General features: G+C 35.7%; 2 protein-coding genes across 8 annotated transcripts in view; one reads left to right on the top strand and one right to left on the bottom strand.

The window, feature by feature from the left end:
* The window catches only part of LOC105224248 (synaptotagmin-7), a 566,903-nt gene that overhangs the window by 425,260 nt on the left and 123,903 nt on the right, over window positions 1–17,740 (top strand). For all 4 annotated transcript variants that reach the window (XM_049460406.1, XM_049460404.1, XM_049460403.1 and 1 more), the window contains one exon: window positions 5,867–6,197. The gene's annotated coding sequence lies outside the window, so the exon portion shown is untranslated. Of the gene's footprint in view, window positions 1–5,866 lie in introns of those variants that run through there.
* Window positions 7,111–11,987, bottom strand: LOC125779503 (uncharacterized). Of its 4 annotated transcripts, none has more exons than XM_049460861.1 (4): window positions 9,137–11,987; window positions 8,889–9,067; window positions 8,743–8,821; window positions 7,111–8,578 (listed from the first exon to the last, which is right to left on the bottom strand). In XM_049460861.1, the coding sequence occupies exons 1-4, from the start codon at window positions 9,152–9,154 to the stop codon at window positions 8,405–8,407; spliced, it is 450 nt and encodes a 149-aa protein (XP_049316818.1). In that variant the 5' UTR covers window positions 9,155–11,987; the 3' UTR covers window positions 7,111–8,404. The 4 variants fall into 4 exon arrangements, 2 of the variants coding, with proteins under 2 accessions (XP_049316818.1, XP_049316817.1); XM_049460860.1 differs by having other exon boundaries at window positions 8,889–9,057; XR_007423283.1 differs by having other exon boundaries at window positions 8,697–8,821; window positions 8,889–11,987.

Below are 17,740 nucleotides of genomic sequence, written 5' to 3'. Positions count from 1 at the left end.
ATACAATTGTTTGAGCATACCAATAGATGAGTTGAGTAGCTCATAGTTAATTGCAGAGCTTAGGTTGTAAAATGATTCCCTGAAATTCTTATAAAATATCAAAATAAATCACATCAAAATATCGTAAATTTGCTAAGAGATATACACAAGAAATGTCGACGGGTTTTATGTCAGGCAAAAACAAGAGATGTACAGTTGTGTTCACGAAAATAGTAGTGCGACAGCATATAACACTCCAATCTTATTGCTGACATGTTCTATCTTGCAAATTTAACATTTCTACAATACTTTCGTAGAACAGAATATTGTTAACAAAAAAACACCAAAATGCCGTTATTTTTATTTTGATTTGCTATCTTTATGATATATTTCAAAATTTGCACCAAAAATCTCTTGTTCATTAAAATAGTAGTGCTTGACGGGAATAGTTGAAAAAAATTTAAAAAATTTTTATTTTTAATTTTAACTGACATCAGAAAGTGTATTAAAATAATATAGTAATTGTGTGATATAAATTTGTTGAAACAGCTCTTTATTTATTGTTTAGTGGCTTGAAAAAAGCATTGCTCAATCAAAAAGCGAAAGTTAATTGGTAACTTGAGAGATCAGGGCAAAACATATAAATAAATCGAAGAAATGATTGGATGCACTGCTCCGATGATATTTAATGCTATTCATCATACTATTAAGCCGGAAACTCGTGGTGGTAAGCGCAAGACTACATTTCTGGAGGACCGACGAATTGTGCGATACAGCAGAGCAAAGCCTTAGGCGTCGTCAAAAATAATTAAAAATGAATTGAATCTACTGGTCAGTGCTGTCACAGTTAGCCGAAGGCTAATAGAAGCTAATTTACATGCAAGGAGTCCGAGAAAAGTACCCCTTTTGACGAAGAAGCACGTCAATGCAAGAATAAAAGATTGCGAAAGACCATATGTATTGGCCCGTCCAAAAGTAGCACAACATTTTATTTACGGATGAGATAAAAATTGTTTTTTTTTGGTGGTATAGGCTCCAGGCAGTGCGTTCGTTGTCCCCCAAACACAGAATACCACCCAAGGTACATCACAAAGACTGTTCAATATGGTGGGCTAAACACTATGGTGTGGGCTTGTTTGTCGTATGCGCTGGCGATGGTCCAATCTCTTTGATCAGTGGCATTATGGAACAAGCAGTGTACATTAATACATTGAAAGATGTAATGCTACCGTATTCTAATTGGAAAATGTCGTTAAAATGGACATTTCAGCAGGATAATGATCCTAAACATACGAGCAAACTAGCTAATCAGTGGTCTGCATCTGAAAACATCTATTTGATACCATGGCCAGCACAATCTTCGCACCTAAACCCTATCGAAAACTTATGAGGCGATGTCAAGAGAAGTGTAGCAATAGCAAAACCATCGAAAAACACACAGCTTTGGCAAGTGTTTAAGGAAGCATGGGCTCAAATCTCTGTGAAGCGTTGTAAGGACCTTATTGATTCCATGCCACGCCGATGCCTAGCTGTTATAAACAACGGATTTACAACAAAATATTAGACCTTAGGAAACATATTAAATATGAAATATTTACTGTTACTTTCATGTTCTTAGTTTTATCGTATTTTTTAATAGCCACTACTATTTTCTTGAACAGCATAATTTTTCAATTTTATTTTAATTTAATAACTGTATGTAAACTTAAAAAAATTTATGGTAGATAAAACTGTAAATATATCATACATTAATTAAAAATAGGTATTTTATAACTTTCTAATCGAATATTTTTCTTATCATGTCATTTGACTGTTAAATAGTTAGTAGCCACCGGCACTACTATTTTCGTGAACACAGCTGTACATATGCTTACGACGGCCAGAGTACTTCGCGGGACCATTTGAAAAGAGCGCTAAAGGGAACTTGCAGAATAAAGGCCGATATGCGAACATATTACGCACTGTATAGTGTAATTTATGTTGATAAATAAACAAATCTAAATTTGGAAAGAAGATTTTCACAGCCGAGCTTTGAGCAGTATAAAGATATAACGAGTGAGAAAATCAGAAAAGTTATTATTTCTTTCTGAGTAAATTGTTTGGTGAAAGCTGTTTTAGTAAATATAATCTCCTGTCATCAAACAAACAGTCGTCGCACTCGCGACTTGGCACTCACGTCACTGTTGACAGTCATAACTTTGAAGTTGTAGATAATTTCGTCTATCTTGGAACCAGCGTAAACACCACCAACAATGTCAGCCTAGAAATCCAACGCAGGATAACTCTTGCCAACAGGTGCTACTTCGGACTGAGTAGGCAATTGAGAAGCAAAGTCCTCTCTCGACAGACAAAAACCAAACTCTATAAGTCTCTCATAATTCGCGTCCTGCTATATGGTGCAGAGGCTTGGACGATGTCAACAGCGGATGAGTCGACGTTGCGAGTTTTCGAGAGAAAAATTCTGCGAAAGATTTATGGTCCTTTGCGCGTTGGCCACGGCGAATATCGCATTCGATGGAACGATGAGCTGTACGAGATATACGGCGACATTGACATAGTTCAGCGAATTAAAAGACAGCGGCTACGCTGGCTAGGTCATGTTGTCCGAATGGACGAAAACACTCCAGCTCTGAAAGTATTCGACGCTGTACCCGCCGGGGGAAGCAGAGGAAGAGGAAGACCTCCACTCCGTTGGAAGGACCAAGTGGAGAAGGACCTGGCTTCGCTTGGAATATCCAATTGGCGCCACGTAGCGAAGAGAAGAAACGACTGGCGCGCTGTTGTTGACTCGGCTATAATCGCGTAAGCGGTGTCTACGCCAGTAAAGAAGAAGAAGAATCTTGGGAATTAGCAATAACAATGAAATAACGTTACTTAGTTCTAAAATTATAATAAGTTATACAAGGGTTTATAAATGTTTGTTTCTACTGTAAAATGGAGATGAAACGTGCAGAGTGCAAAGGGTTAAATAAATCATGGCTGATCAAAATAGGATAATAGAGTACATTGTAATAGTAGTTATCAATTAATGCAGAAACGAGGTAAAAGTTAATTTTGGAGTATTTGCTGAAAAAAACGATGGAAGTACTTTGGAAGTTTAAGAGCAAACAAATAAGTAATTTGATGCGTCGTAATTGCTGGCCACGAAGTGGTTATGAAAAATGTAAGCCAAGAAGACAAATTACAGGAGTGTAATTTTATGTCAATATGTTTTGTACTGGTTATGAAAAATGTAAGCCAAGAAGACAAATTACAGGAGTGTAATTTTATGTCAATATGTTTTGTACTCCTTTAAAATTTTTGACTAAAAACGATATGCGAAGAGGTTCCAGCAATAGTCAGTGTTAACGATTAATAATAAGTTCACTAACTTTAATATAAGATTTATACTGTGCAATTTGGCATCACCATTATTAAGGTACACACTGCCCAATCTGGCATCATCATGATCAGCTGACTCATTTTCGTTTTAGCATTTCTACCGTTGTTTGGGTCAGACCATTGTGCAGTATACAACAACAACTAGACGCACGATAATCAGGTGATGCGTTTTAGCTTGGCACATCATACGATTATACTGTTCTTTGGTCAGACCATTGTTCCGTATGCAATAACAACATTCTTATTTTCGCCAGTTCGCTTACATGTTATTTTTCTATATAAGCTTGGGTTAAGCATAGAATAGTTAGTTGTCAAATGCATTAGATGGTACTTGGAGAGTACCAAATACAGAAAATAAATTTATATTGAAAGTGAATCGTGGTTTTATTTCGGATAGACATATACGTCTTACGCGTTTAATTTGAGTGTTTAGTGCAATCCTAAACAGTTAGCTTTAAACATAATATATCAACATACATACGTATATATCAACTAATTTGCTAATTTAAGCCACAAAGTAGCACTATTCTCATATTCTCCAACAAGAGCTATGAGAGATATTTATATTGAAGCTGTGACGCATTTCTGCATTAAAGAGATATCAGGCAATATACAGTTTTACAAGTCCTAACACAATGAGTCTCCCCAAACTCCATCATCCCGAACTTCTTCACCTATTATTTCAACATCAAATACGTTTCCATATGCAGATGATCTCAACTTCGTTTTTCCAAATATTTCAAACACGGGTGCGAAGGAAAGTATCTAAGATGAGACAGGCCGCTATTCTACAGAAATAAAACAAATTGAAAATGACTTTAACACAAATCAATGGAGGAAGCAAAATAAAACTAACTTTCCACGCACATCAAAATTTGCGCGTAAAATATGAACTATACCTGCAAGTAGTGTGGCATCTGAACATATATTTTCCTTGGAATTCAATGCAACTCAAACACTTCAAGCTTCTTACGTACAACCGCAATCATTGGTTTGTGGAAAAGGCAACAGAACAGCAGACACCATAAGGAGTACCGTGTCGCAGTGGAGAGAAAGCAGACTGCCTACCTCGCAACGTTACAATCAAACACAACACGTACGGAATGAGATAGATACCGACAGTTGAAAAGGAAAGGGAGACGCATTTGCAGACAAAAGAAGAAAGAGGCCGAAATGGATGCTTACTAGCAGGCCGACAGGGGTATTACCCGAAAAATTTACGAGAAAATTCGGCGACAAACAGAAGGTTTCAAGACTGGTGAATACCCTTGTAGAAACCCCAGAGGTGATTTATTGACCGATGCCCAGAGCATACTGAAATTATGGAGGGAATACTTCTCCAACCTGGTGAATGTCAGTGAAAGAATAACACCAAGAGATGTTGAATAGGAACATGCAGAGCTTCTTTATAGAATATGTCCGGACAAAAGCACGACCAAAGATTGAAATTTAACTGTGCTCTGCCCAATTCTCAAAAAGGGAGATTCCACAGCCTGCGCCAACTACCGTTGGATAAGCTTCCTCATCATCGCGTATAAGATTATATAGAGCTTATTGAGTGAAAGATTAAAGCCCACCGTCAACAAACTGATTGAACCTTATCAGTGGTTCAGTAGCTTCCCTTGGAATCTGCAATTGGCGCCAAACAGTGAAAAGCAAGAACTACAATGGCGCTGTTGTTAACTCGGCTATAACGGCGTAAGCGGTGTCTACAACTGTAAAGAAGGGAAGATGTTAATAGTTCATTTAATTTGTATACCATTGAACAGACGTGATTTTTATTTTTATTTTTAATTTTGATTAAATTTTGATTTAAAATAATTTAAAACTTATTTTATAAAATAAACTGTTATATTGTACGTCATAACGTGAATGTGTATGTGATTTTTTTTATATTAAAGAAAATAAATTCCAAATATGAAAATACCGTTTTTTTCATTATATGTAGTCTCTATTGGAACTAGTTACAAACTTCTTGTTGTATAATATAATAATAACTCTTAATATTTCAAAAGGATTTTCTAGCCTTTGGTTCATAGCGTTACGGCCCAAATGGCTCAAGTGGCTTGCGCAAAATTTAATTGAGCTTCTTCGTATACTCACAAGTGTTTCGGATTCATAATTGTTAGTACAATTTAAACAAAGATTCATAAGTATTGTAACTCATAACCAAACACTTGTGAATATTTGCTTTATACTAGCTGAGCAGCTCAAAAGCCAAAACTCTCTCTCTCATAATCTCAGCAGTAATCACACTTGTACTCATTCCGTGAAAAATTTGCTTGCTTCGTACTCAGTTTTTCGCAATTAGCTCAAAGTTGAGTTTAATTCATTCACTGTAGACCGCTGGCCCAAATCAAGGCAAGAAACCGACGAAAAGTACTGTAGAAATATCAGCGTTATCAAAATAAATTTTGTTTTTATTCACATATGTATGTATCTAAATTAAATATTATTTACTTAAGAAACTTCAATCAACTCATTTTCTCCGCCTGTTTCCTTTCAGGAGTCTCTGCATTAGCAGAGAATGTTAATGAATAGAGAAGTCACAAATCTTAGCTTCAAAAAAGCGCAAGTTCGAAAATAAAATTATTATTAGGTGACATTCACCGCCTTATAAGAAAACTAAACGAACTACACCGCTCTACAACGGAACTCAACGAACGTACATATGTACATATGTATGAGCAGATGTCTTTTGGCAGGAAAATTAGAACAACAAAAGGAAAATTAACTGACTTATGCGAAGAAGAGAAGAAAATGTAAATAAAGAGGAAAATAATAATGAAAATTATAGTCAAATGTCATTAAAAATAAGGTTTATAATAACAAAAAAATATATGTGATAGAATTTGAACTTAAGGAAAATATTTGATGTTAGGAGTTCTGCTTTAAGGTTGGTATCCAGCTCTCAAGTAATTGCTCAAGAAAAAAATACATTATTTCTTCAAGTAATCGTGACAACTGGTTATGCATTGTGAATGATCCACATTAGAAGAGTAAGAGAAAATAAACAAAGAAAATAAACTTAGGAGTGTAAGCACATAAATATTTGTATTGCGATCTAAGGAATATGGATGAAGATTTAGATAAGTTTTATATCAAATTTCAAAATGAACTATATTTGATTTTAACTAATTGTAGGATAAATTTAATGAATACCTTGAATTGTGGTGCCATGATGGCTGCCATGGCGATGAATGCTGAATTCCAATAAAAAGAGCGTAAGAAGGCGAGATATTGGGTGAGTCCATAGCTTAAGTAACGAAACGACAAGGGAAGGTTCATGTCCGATTTCGAAGCCTTGCGCAATTTACCAGATTTATTCGTTGGAAACTTTCGCATGCCACCATAAGTTTTTGATAAACTGTATGAGATGGTGGAGTCGCATCTACTTCCGAAACGCAACAGCAGGCCAAAAGATTTCATTCAAATTAAAGCAAAATTGGCAGTGGTACTGGAGTATGTTTTAAACATTTTTGCCAAAGTGTCTTTTATAACCGTGTTATGTTAATTTGAAAATTATTCTTACAGATACCTAGCTTCGGGGGATTTGCAACGCCACTTAGATTCTTGCTATCGTATCAGCAAACAACATTGGCAGGATCGTGAATGACGTTTGTGAAGCATTATGTACCGTACTGAAAAATGAAGTGCCCGATTGGACGGAACAAAATTTGCTAGAAATAGCTAATGGTTTTGAAAACCAATGGAATTTTCCCAATTGTGTTGGCGCCATTGACGGAAAACACATTAGGGGTATTCTCTTGCTCTTGCAAAGCCCGGTGCACGGTGCAAGCATTGCAGATTTACAACGGCACAACAACAAACACACGCAGAAAAATATTTGCAAGGACTGTGAAATATGTCAGACCAAAACCCATGTATATTAGCGTACAATGTCACGCAAAAATAAAATTGCAACCCTGTTGTTTTTGCCATTTTACATAAAGACATAAATTTTAATTATATTTTATAATTTCTATATAAATTATAAAGTTTTGTTACAGTTTTTTTTTGTTAAAAATGTATGCAGAAGGTGCGCCAATTCACAATAGCCATGCACAATAGTCATTTACAATAAATTGACTGAATCAGTTGCTCATATATCACTAGATTCTGCAATGGGTGCTCTCGTGCCCTTGTATATTTCGGTGTAGTATTTTTGCAATCTGCAATCTTGCAAGAGCGAGAGAATACCCCTATTAATATAAAAGCACCTCCAAAAAGTGGAAATATATTTTATAACTACAAAGTAAGATCACATTATATGCCTGGGTTGTACTAAAAAGTAATACGAGTTTTAAACTTTTTAATTTATAGGGGTTTCGTGCAATTGTGTTGCTGCCTTTCCTTTATGTAAGCGCTTAATTAAACCTTATAGCGCCACACAACTCTTGGTAGAGCAAAGGATTTTTAACTACAGGATAGGTAGAGCTAGGCGGTGCATTGAAAATGCTTTCCGCATTTTGTCTGCAAGATGGCTTTGCCTTAGAAAACTTTTATTTTGCAAGTCTGAACGAGCGCAAGTTATTGTTTCGGCATGTTGCCTATTGCATAATTTCCTTACAAATAAGTGTCGCCGAACCTATAATTCGAATGTGTTTTCTGGCTTGGAAAATAGCATTAGAAATTGGATAGCAAAAGAATAGGAAGTGTTACTACAACAAGAACACACTCGAAATGAATCCATCGTAACCACTTACCGCTTCAGATTACGGCAAATATATTCGGAAAATGTTAACAGACAATGTTAATTCTCCTAAAGGATCTCTTCCTTGGCAAAACAACGCAACTTTTGTTTAAGTTTATATTCAAGACTATAGGCTTTTAGTTTTCATTTCATTATATAAATAAAAAACATCAAGACTATAGGCTTTTAGTTTTCATTTCATTATAAACTTTTTATTATTAATATAAATGGTTACATAAAAATGTTATTCATCGTTGGTTCTGTTTTTATTTTTATGCTCTTCAACCTTTTTCAGTAGCATTAGATTTATGGAAAGACACATGTCGTCGCCAACAGATCGAGGCAGTTGATTTAACAACCAATCAAAACTAGAAAGAGCTTGTGCGTAAGGGGGGAGCTGCGTGTGGTATTTGAGCGACTTTCCAACATTTCCTCTTGTTTCTTGAGTATGTTATCTAACCGACTCCACGCTTGATTTTTGCGGGGAGAGGTTAATCGCCGCTCTCGTTTCGTGGGTGTTGGGTTCTAAAATATAAAACAACACAATTGTAAAAAAAATAATCTCAATATGTAAGTCTTTAAAAATATAAAATAAATTCCATATAAATAAAATTCCTATAATTAGGTCTTTATTCAAAATTACTTCATATACAAGTATCATATGTACATGTACATATATATGTACTAACATATTCGCATGAGTGCTGTGAATCGATTGCACTTGTTAGTGACACATTGGCGATGCATGCGAATCTTCTCCGAAAGATACTGGAGTTGTGAAAGACATATAGAAAAAATTAATTGTTTGGCGAGCGTTCAAATTATGCAGACTTACTTCCGTTTTTGGGCTACATTCATCAAAAATGACATTTCCTCCGCAAACTCCCCATCAACGTTTTCTGAAAAGGATGGAGTTTCCAAAACTTCCCCACCATCGCTGCCACTTTTGTTATTATGAGCTACGCTAGCATGGTAGCGATAGCTTTCGCGCATACTAATCCACGCTGATTTGCACTCAACCATTAAAACATAAATTTTATTAAAAACAACAAAACACTGAATACAAAACATAAATTAACTCACCACTTTTATAAAGGGCATCGCTTATGTGGAGCCAGGATTGATTTACCGCATTCTTATTGCAATGCAATGTGTTGCTAATATCCCAGATCTTGGGCCATTCCTTCACGCAATTCACAAGTTGGCGCTTCTCTAACGTTGTGAAATTCAGCATGCGAATTTTGCGTTTTAATGAGCCATCATTGTTTAAATTTTCAAACAATATAAATAATTATAAATTTCACTTCAATCGTACGCCAATGTCACTTCCCTTCAAGAAACAATTATTTATTTGATGTTTCTTCGCAAAATCAGGATTGCCATATTCGCATTTTATTGAAAAAAAGTATTAAAAATTAGTACTCGATTTCTTGAGAGCTGTATCCTGTTTTTTCCTGCGATAAATTGACTTGTGCTAGGTAAATTTATCGCAGGAAAATTTCTTGACCGTTTCTTAAGCGTTTTTTTATATGAAGTTTTTACATTACTTGAGAGCTGGAAGAGGCGATGTATGAATACAAGAGTCTTATGTGTCAGCTCAAACAGGTATCGTCATTTCCTTGTTTCAAATGAACAGTTTCTGTGTGAATATTCTCGAACTACCCTCTCATTCACGCACATACAAAAACATATTAACACATATGGATACGTATGTCCCTCATATACCATTTGTAAAAAATCAAAGAAATTTGACAAAAAATTTGTTGCGTGTTGTCCATAAGCTGGTTCCTCACAACTATGATAAATATCAAACATTGAAGAGTTTTCTGATGCTCACTTCAGAAATGAAAAGCGGCAACGTTGGGCATGCCGACTCACAATATTTATATTTTTCATATCACTACATAGTATAAAACAAAGCCGCTTTCCCTGTCCCTATATCCCTATGTATGCTTAAATCTTTCAAACTACGCAACGAACTTTGATGCGGATGATTTAATAGATAGAATGATTGAAAAGTAAAGATTATTTACAGATTCATTTTGTACTATAGGACCATAGCCGTTGAGCTAAAATTAGCACCCACGTTAAGATTTGTGGTGGAAGGGGAATTTCAGAGATCCTTCGGAAAAGACCGAGCTTGACGGAAACACTGTGACGAAAATTTTGAAAAAGTGTTCAAAACTTTGGAGAGGTTCCGAAGGTCTCAAAATGAGTACAAACAACATTTTTATAACAAATTTGGGATTCCTGGGGTTATTGGTTACGGCGACGGAACGCACACAACCTCGTGATTATGAACATTTGTACACTAATAGAAAAGGCTGTTTGAGTATCAATACAATGATAGCAAATTATATGTACATTAGGGTGTGCCATTCTGAGGCAACCTTTTTTTTCAACTGAAAAACAGGCTCAAAACTTTCGAAAATGTGTAAATAAAAGTCACTCAAAAGATGAGCTCTTAATATTAATATTAATGTACATATGTATGTAACATACAACTAATATTGGGATGTTTAATAAATGCTGTAGATGCGTATCACCCGCGGTCAAGTCATGATTCTTTTATTTTTGGTTTATCCGGTGATCACAACTAGTGGTTATTGGGGGACTCTGGCTATGCTTTAGAACCATACATGTTCACACCGGCGGGGTGCAATAGCGCCTTGTGAAATAAAGCCTTTATTTCAAAAAAGGCTTTATTACACTTCGAAAGCGAAATAAAGCCTTTACAAAAATTTACCCAATTGTGCAATAAATCCTTATTTTTTTTTTATTAAACATAAATGACAACCAACTACCGATATGATTGGGGTTATCACGAAGATTTGATTTCCAGCTGTGCGTCCGCCCCCGCTCCCATCCGCGTCCTCCGGTTCGTGCGTCCGCGCACATCTGCTCCGCCGCCCGAGTTACATTCCGTACCCAAATAAACACATTGTAAACACACTATAATAATAGAATAATAAACATACATATTAAACATATCTCAATTTCCATATCCACACTTTCCTATCCATTCCTATACATATTAAACGTATCCCAATTTCCATATCCACACTTTCCTATCCATTCCTATACATATTAAACGTATCCCAATTTCCATATCCACACTTAAAGAGGACATAGACGGGCACACATGTGCGTTCGATCTGTGTGAATTCGTTTGCCCATACACGACACACAAATCCATTTTGCGTTCGTTCTTCACACAGTTAACATGTGCGACAGGCAAGCGGAACATTTCTTCGAATTTATTTCTAATGTAGCACTTTTATCTATTTCTTTGTATTTCGTTAATAAGTTATTCCAACTTTTATTTTTCTCAATATTATTTTTATATTTATCACTTTTCGTTTGCCAAATTGCGAATTAATTTTTTATAAGATCAATAAATTCAGATACGAAATCTTTATTAAGGGGAGAGCCTGCTTTAGAAGCTTCAAACAATCGCTTAAATCTCTTTAAAAATTATCTAACAAACAAAGTTATAGATTGGAACTCTAAATATTGTCGAAGCTAGAAGGGAAATAGTATCCGGGCGTCAAACAGAAACATATATGAGCGCTTGGGAAAAAAGCGAAAAGCGCGATTTCTCGGTTTTTTATTTTTACGATTATTTTAATTGGCGGGCAAAGTTTACTATCTTTGGCATAAAATTATCTTCTATTTAAACTAAAAAAAACTAGGAAAAGTCAAGTTTGAACATATTTTTAAACAAAATAAAGTAAATTTTTTTGGAATTTTCTTAGTTTAACTAGAAGATAAGTTATTAAAAAACATGAATCTCTTTGAATTTTTTGTTCCTGATAAATGTATATGCGAGATGCATCGGGTAATTGCTTCCTAAAGGCAGAATATCAAAGATTTCGTATTCAAAAAATTTGTGAAAGATGTTCGAATATATGACTATAAAGCCTAGAAATTTCGCTTGAATCAATTATTTCTTTCCCTCCCAAAAAAATCCTAAAAAAAAATCGATTTTTTGATGCCTCTAAAGCAGTCTCTCCCCTTAACACTTGCAATTGTCCGCGATCTTCACTGCTCGGCGACACGAGAGAAATGAGATTTTGTGCGCTCACAACGCCATACACGATAAACATGCTCGCGCACCGATCGTAAAAAATCAAACATTTTCGCGAACATGGATCGGTACGCGAACAAGCCCATACACGGTAAACCGCATGTTTACACATACCGATCGAACGCACATGTGTGCCTGTGTATGGCCGCTATTACCTATCCATTCCTATACATATTAAACGTATCCCAATTTTCATATCCACACTTTCCTATCCATTCCTATACATATTAAACGTATCCCAATTTTCATATCCACACTTTCCTATCCATTCCTATACATATTAAACGCATCGAAATTCTCCGTTTATAACGAATCCATTAAAACTACAAGCTTAATAGAATCGTTCCATGGGCAATTGGGTAAATACCTTTCGAAAAACGGAAGTTTTTATAAATTCATAGACCATTTACTAGATGTAGATGTGACAAAATCAATTGATTTTAAAAAATCGTTGGACGGCTGTATTTCAATATGTGTAGCAAAATTAAAAAGACAAAAAACGCGAGAAAATTTGATTAAAACCAGAGTTCGTAAAACCATCAAAATACGCTCTTGCTCTGATGAGTAATATTCCGCAAGAGGACATCATTTCAAATACTCAGGAGCGCAAGCTTAACTAACATTCTCATCACAAAAAAACTCCTCACGTATTTGGCTCACTCATATATTAGCATGAGCGAGCATTTTTAAAAGATAACTATTTGCCTAACGCATCATCTTTATTTTTATCGCTCTGAGTGTTCAAGTGATGCGAAAAATAAAACTCATCTTTTAAATTATTTACATACACACAATACAACTTAAATTAACGGTTAATCATGCATGTACCCAAAACTGTTAATATTTACACCAACAACAATTAAACTTTAACATAAATTTATAAATATACATACTCTAAGAGAATAAGAAATTGCTCAAGAGCACTCTCTGCTGCATCACTGAGTTTATCAGCGATACAAAATACTGAGTGCTGAAACCTGAGATGAGAAAAAGAAACTTAGCGCTCTTGTGAGGAGTATTATTTTGAGGAGCACGTACGTTTGAGGTAAATATTAGAGCGAAAAGATAAGATAAGTATTAAAGAGAAATATTCTAGAAGAGCACTCTTTCCTTTGAACTCACAATTGAGGAAATCAAAATTTATTGCTCCTCAATTGTGTTGTACTGAGGAGGAAGATAGAAATTTTACTCCTCAGTGATGAGTATTTGCGAACTCTGATTAAAACTATCTTAAGAAATTTGGAAAATGGTATAATCAGTGTGAACGACTGTCTTAGCCAGTTAAGTTATAACTTATGTAATAAGGTGTCTTTGAACGCGATTCTGGAACAAGATAGTATAAGTATAGATAGTGTTGAGAATGATGAGGTTGATCCAATAATTGATACCTTACCATCTGTCCTGCCTTGCACCATTGAAAATACTTTGACATGTATTATTTGTTATGAAAAACAAAGAAATATATTGTTATTGCCATGTAGTCATTTTAAGATTTGCAGTGATTGTTATGAAAAATTGGACGCGGAAAAAAAAGGAATTCTGTGTCAACTTTATGTCCAGTGTGTCGGACCATTGTTCAAGAAGCCAAAAACATTTTTGTCTAATTTTCTTTCGTTTATTTTGATTTGGGGTTCTCTTTTTGAATTGTTAATAATCCATTAATTTTTCTTAATATGAAAATTTTTTGTTGAATTATTAATGTTCTATTAATTTTTGTTAATATGAAATTCTTTTTCTGAATTATTAATGTTCTATTAACTTTGGTTAACGTGAAATTTGTGTGTAACTATTCAATAAAATACAAAAAGAATTAGAATATTATTGTTTCATTAAAAAAAAAATGAAAGTGCAATAAGGCCTTTAAGGCTTTATTTCTCTTTCGAAATGTAATAAAGCCTTTTTTGAAATAAAGGCCTTATTTCACAAGGCGCTATTGCACCCCGCCGTTCACACCATATCGCAATCCAGATGTTGGAACATCGGAGCATAAATTCAATTTGGTACATTCAAAAGCTCGTAACATTATTAAAAGTGTGATTGAGGTACTTAAGAGTCGTTTCAAGTGTTTGCAAACTGTTTCACTTTATACTCCTCAGAAAGTTGTTGCCATTATTAATATATACTGTGCTCTCGACAACAGCCGCCTTCAGGGGTCAGTAGGGTAATCTAGCCTGTTTTTTTTTGAAATTTTTTTCATAGAAATTTGTATATCGTGAAGTGTATAGACAAATTTTTTTGGAACTTTTTGATGTCATCTGTCGGAGAAATGGGCACGATTCCGATTACTTTGGCGGAGGGGTAAAAAACACGAGACGAAAATAAATTACATTTTTTAAAATATTTACTATTAAAAGTTCAAAAGATTGCACTAATAACACATGGTATTTTCTATGTTTCACTAAATTTTTCACGTTTTTCACTCTGTATATTTAAATATACACTCTAAACATTGAAATAAGTTCACATTTCACTTTTATTTTGCTATATTTTACCTAAATTTATTAATTTAAAAATCCCTTAGCACACTCATCGTTGAAAAGGTTAGATTGTTTACAATTATGAGGCAAACGAGCGTAGCCACATCTTAAACAGCAAATACTTATGATTTTTAACGATTTTCTTTGTTTGTTTTTTCGCGTGATAATTTTTTTTATTTTAGCTATAATAAAAAATGCTTTCCAACATTTTTCAAGTTATAATTGTGTTCTGAACGCATATATATTATATGCAGATGGAATATGTATGTATATGTATAATATGTGATTTATATTTAATAAACACAAATAACTAAAACTCTACGATAATATTATAAAATTTGTATCATGATGGGGTGACTGAAGTACTTTCGCGTAGTACTTCTTTCTGCGTTGGCGGCCTTCTGCCGCGCTTTAAAAAAATAACACTGGTCGTGCGAATACACGGGGTGACTGAAGTACTTTCGCATAAAAAAAATATATTAAGTTTTCGTTACAAAGTGGTTAAAGTGGTTATAATTTTTGGTTATCATGCACTCAAAAGGTTAGATTGTTTACAATTATGAGGAAAACGAGCGTAGCCACATCTTAAACAGCAAATAATTAGGATTTATAACGATTTTTCTTTGTCTGTTTCTTCGCGTGATTATTTTTTCTGTATATAGTTAATATATACAGTGCCGCACATAAGTATTGGCACAGCAATCATTTTGTGTTTTTCGGCTATTTTAAAATCAGACTAATAGGTTTTTTAGTGTAAATATATTTTCCCTTGCTAAATCCATTCATTGACTACCACATACACTAATTTTTTTATAATTATTCATTTTTAATTACACTTTTTAATTCATATTCATAAAAAATAAGCAATTTCCACGACACAAAAGTATTGGCACACTCAGTAAATTATAAAGAAAAAAGACATAATGCAATTTAATTAATATTTGGTGGGTAGTCCATTTTGTTTGATTACAGCTTCCAGACGCCTTGGCATGGAATGTACTAGCTTTTGGGTTGTTTGCTGGGTTATTTTGTGCCATTCCTCTAACAAAGCCTGCTTCAACTCCATTTTGTTGCAAACTGCCCGCTTTCTCACCCGCCTTTCCAACTCCTCCCACAAATGCTCATTTGGGTTGAGGTCTGGAGATTGTGGTGGATGGGGCAAGACGTGTGCGGTGTTATAAATTAACCACATTTGGCTCGTCTTGGAAGACCCACACGGTCGATTGCTGTTTTGTTTCGGGCTCATACGCATAGATTCATGATTCGTCACCTGTGACGATCTTATAAACGTCTTTTGAAGCACCGCGATCGTTTTTTTTCAGCATTTCTTTACACCAATCCACACGAGCCTTTTTTTTTGAGCGATTGTCAAATTGTGCGGGATCCAACGAGAACAAACCTTTTTTACGGCCAGGTGTTCATGCAATATCGAATGTATGCTGGTGGGAGAAATGCATAGGCATGCCTCTATCTGAAGGTATGTTACATGACGGTCTTGCATTATCAGTTCACGTGCGGCATCGATGTTTTCTGGCACAACGGCTGTTTTTGGACGACCTTCACGGAATTCGTCTTTGAGCGAGCGTCGGCCATGATTGAATTCGTTGTACCAGTTTTTCACAGTGCTACAGGATGGTGCTTCATAGCCATACAAAGATTTTAGTTCATCGATGCACTATTGTCGTGATAATCCACGTCGAAAGTTGTGAAAAATGATCGCACGAAAATGTTCACGAGTTAATTCCATTTTTTGGCCGAGATGAATTTTTTAATTCCCTGTAAATAAAACAATTCACGACAAACGTTCTGAGTGATGTTAAGCTAAAAAATGTCAAACTGGAAATGTCAGATTACACCTAGCAACACTTACAGCCCTATTCTCATGCCCTCACAAAAGTCACCAACCTCACTACAGTGATGTTTCTCACTGTAGTGAGGGTTACCTTATTCTGGCGAAAATTCAAAAGCTCAAATGCTCACTATTCTCACAAATATCTGCGACATGTGAAAGCAGCCATTATAATAGAAAACATCAGTGTTTATTTTGTTTTAAATCAATATTTTACATTTTTTAAAAAGTATTTGAGCATGGAGGAACTGTTCTTCGTATATGCAGAAGTCGAATATATCTGTTTTCTGCGTTTCCTGGCGTGTTTGTATTTGTACGGGCATGGCTCTTAGCAAAAATGCGTTGGTAATAGTTATATGCTCTATATGAGCCAATCCTGTGTAAATATAAATATATGCATATATGGATGGAGTCATGTGTAGAAGTTCACGCAAGTGAGGAAAGTTCTCTGATCGCCATTCACTTGGGAGTGGCCAGAAACGATTCTTTTGCATATGACTCAAGCAGCTCACGACTTCCGGTCTTTGACCAAGTATCCTCTGGGTAGCCTAAGAACATCCGTTTGAAGGCGAGCTAACGTGAGAAGGCGAAACATCCCCTGCATAGGGTTGTGCGCTGGGTTTGGGACCCGCCACGTAAAAAAACACCCCCAATGAAAAGGAACAACAAGCCTCGGATGAGTGACCCCCCTTTTGATTTTCTACTCGGCTTGCACTCCTGCTCTCTGAGAGCACTCATCAACAATTCGGTATAAGGGAACTGTGGGACGGCATTTCAAACTCCTTACGTGCAGCTGCAACCGAAACCATTGGTTTTCGGAAAGTGCAAAAGAACAGCTGGTACGACGAGGAGTGCCGTGTCGCAGCGGAGAGAAAACAGGCTGCCTACCTCGCAACGTTACGATCGACCACAACACGTGCGGGATGGGATAGATATCGAGAGTTGAAGAGGGAAGCGAGACGCATTTGCAGACAGAAGAAGAAAGAGGCCGAAATGCGTGAGTACGAACAGATCGATAAGCTGGCCGACAGGGGTAATGCTCGAAAATTCTACGAAAAGATGCGGCGGCTTACAGAAGGTTTCAAGACCGGAGCATACTCTTGTAGAACCCCAAAAGGTGATCTAGTTACCGATGCCCAGAGCATACTTAAATTATGGAGGGAACACTTCTCCAGCCTGCTGAATGGCAGTGAAAGCACAACACCGGGAGAAGGCGAACCCGATTCCCCAATCGATGACGATGGAGCAGACGTTCCATTACCCGACCATGAAGA

This window comes from Bactrocera dorsalis, chromosome 6 (genome assembly GCF_023373825.1).
Source record: "Bactrocera dorsalis isolate Fly_Bdor chromosome 6, ASM2337382v1, whole genome shotgun sequence".
NCBI classification, from domain to species: domain Eukaryota; kingdom Metazoa; phylum Arthropoda; class Insecta; order Diptera; family Tephritidae; genus Bactrocera; species Bactrocera dorsalis.
Note: the sequence above shows the minus strand (reverse complement) of the source record. Positions and strands in the feature narration are given on the sequence as shown.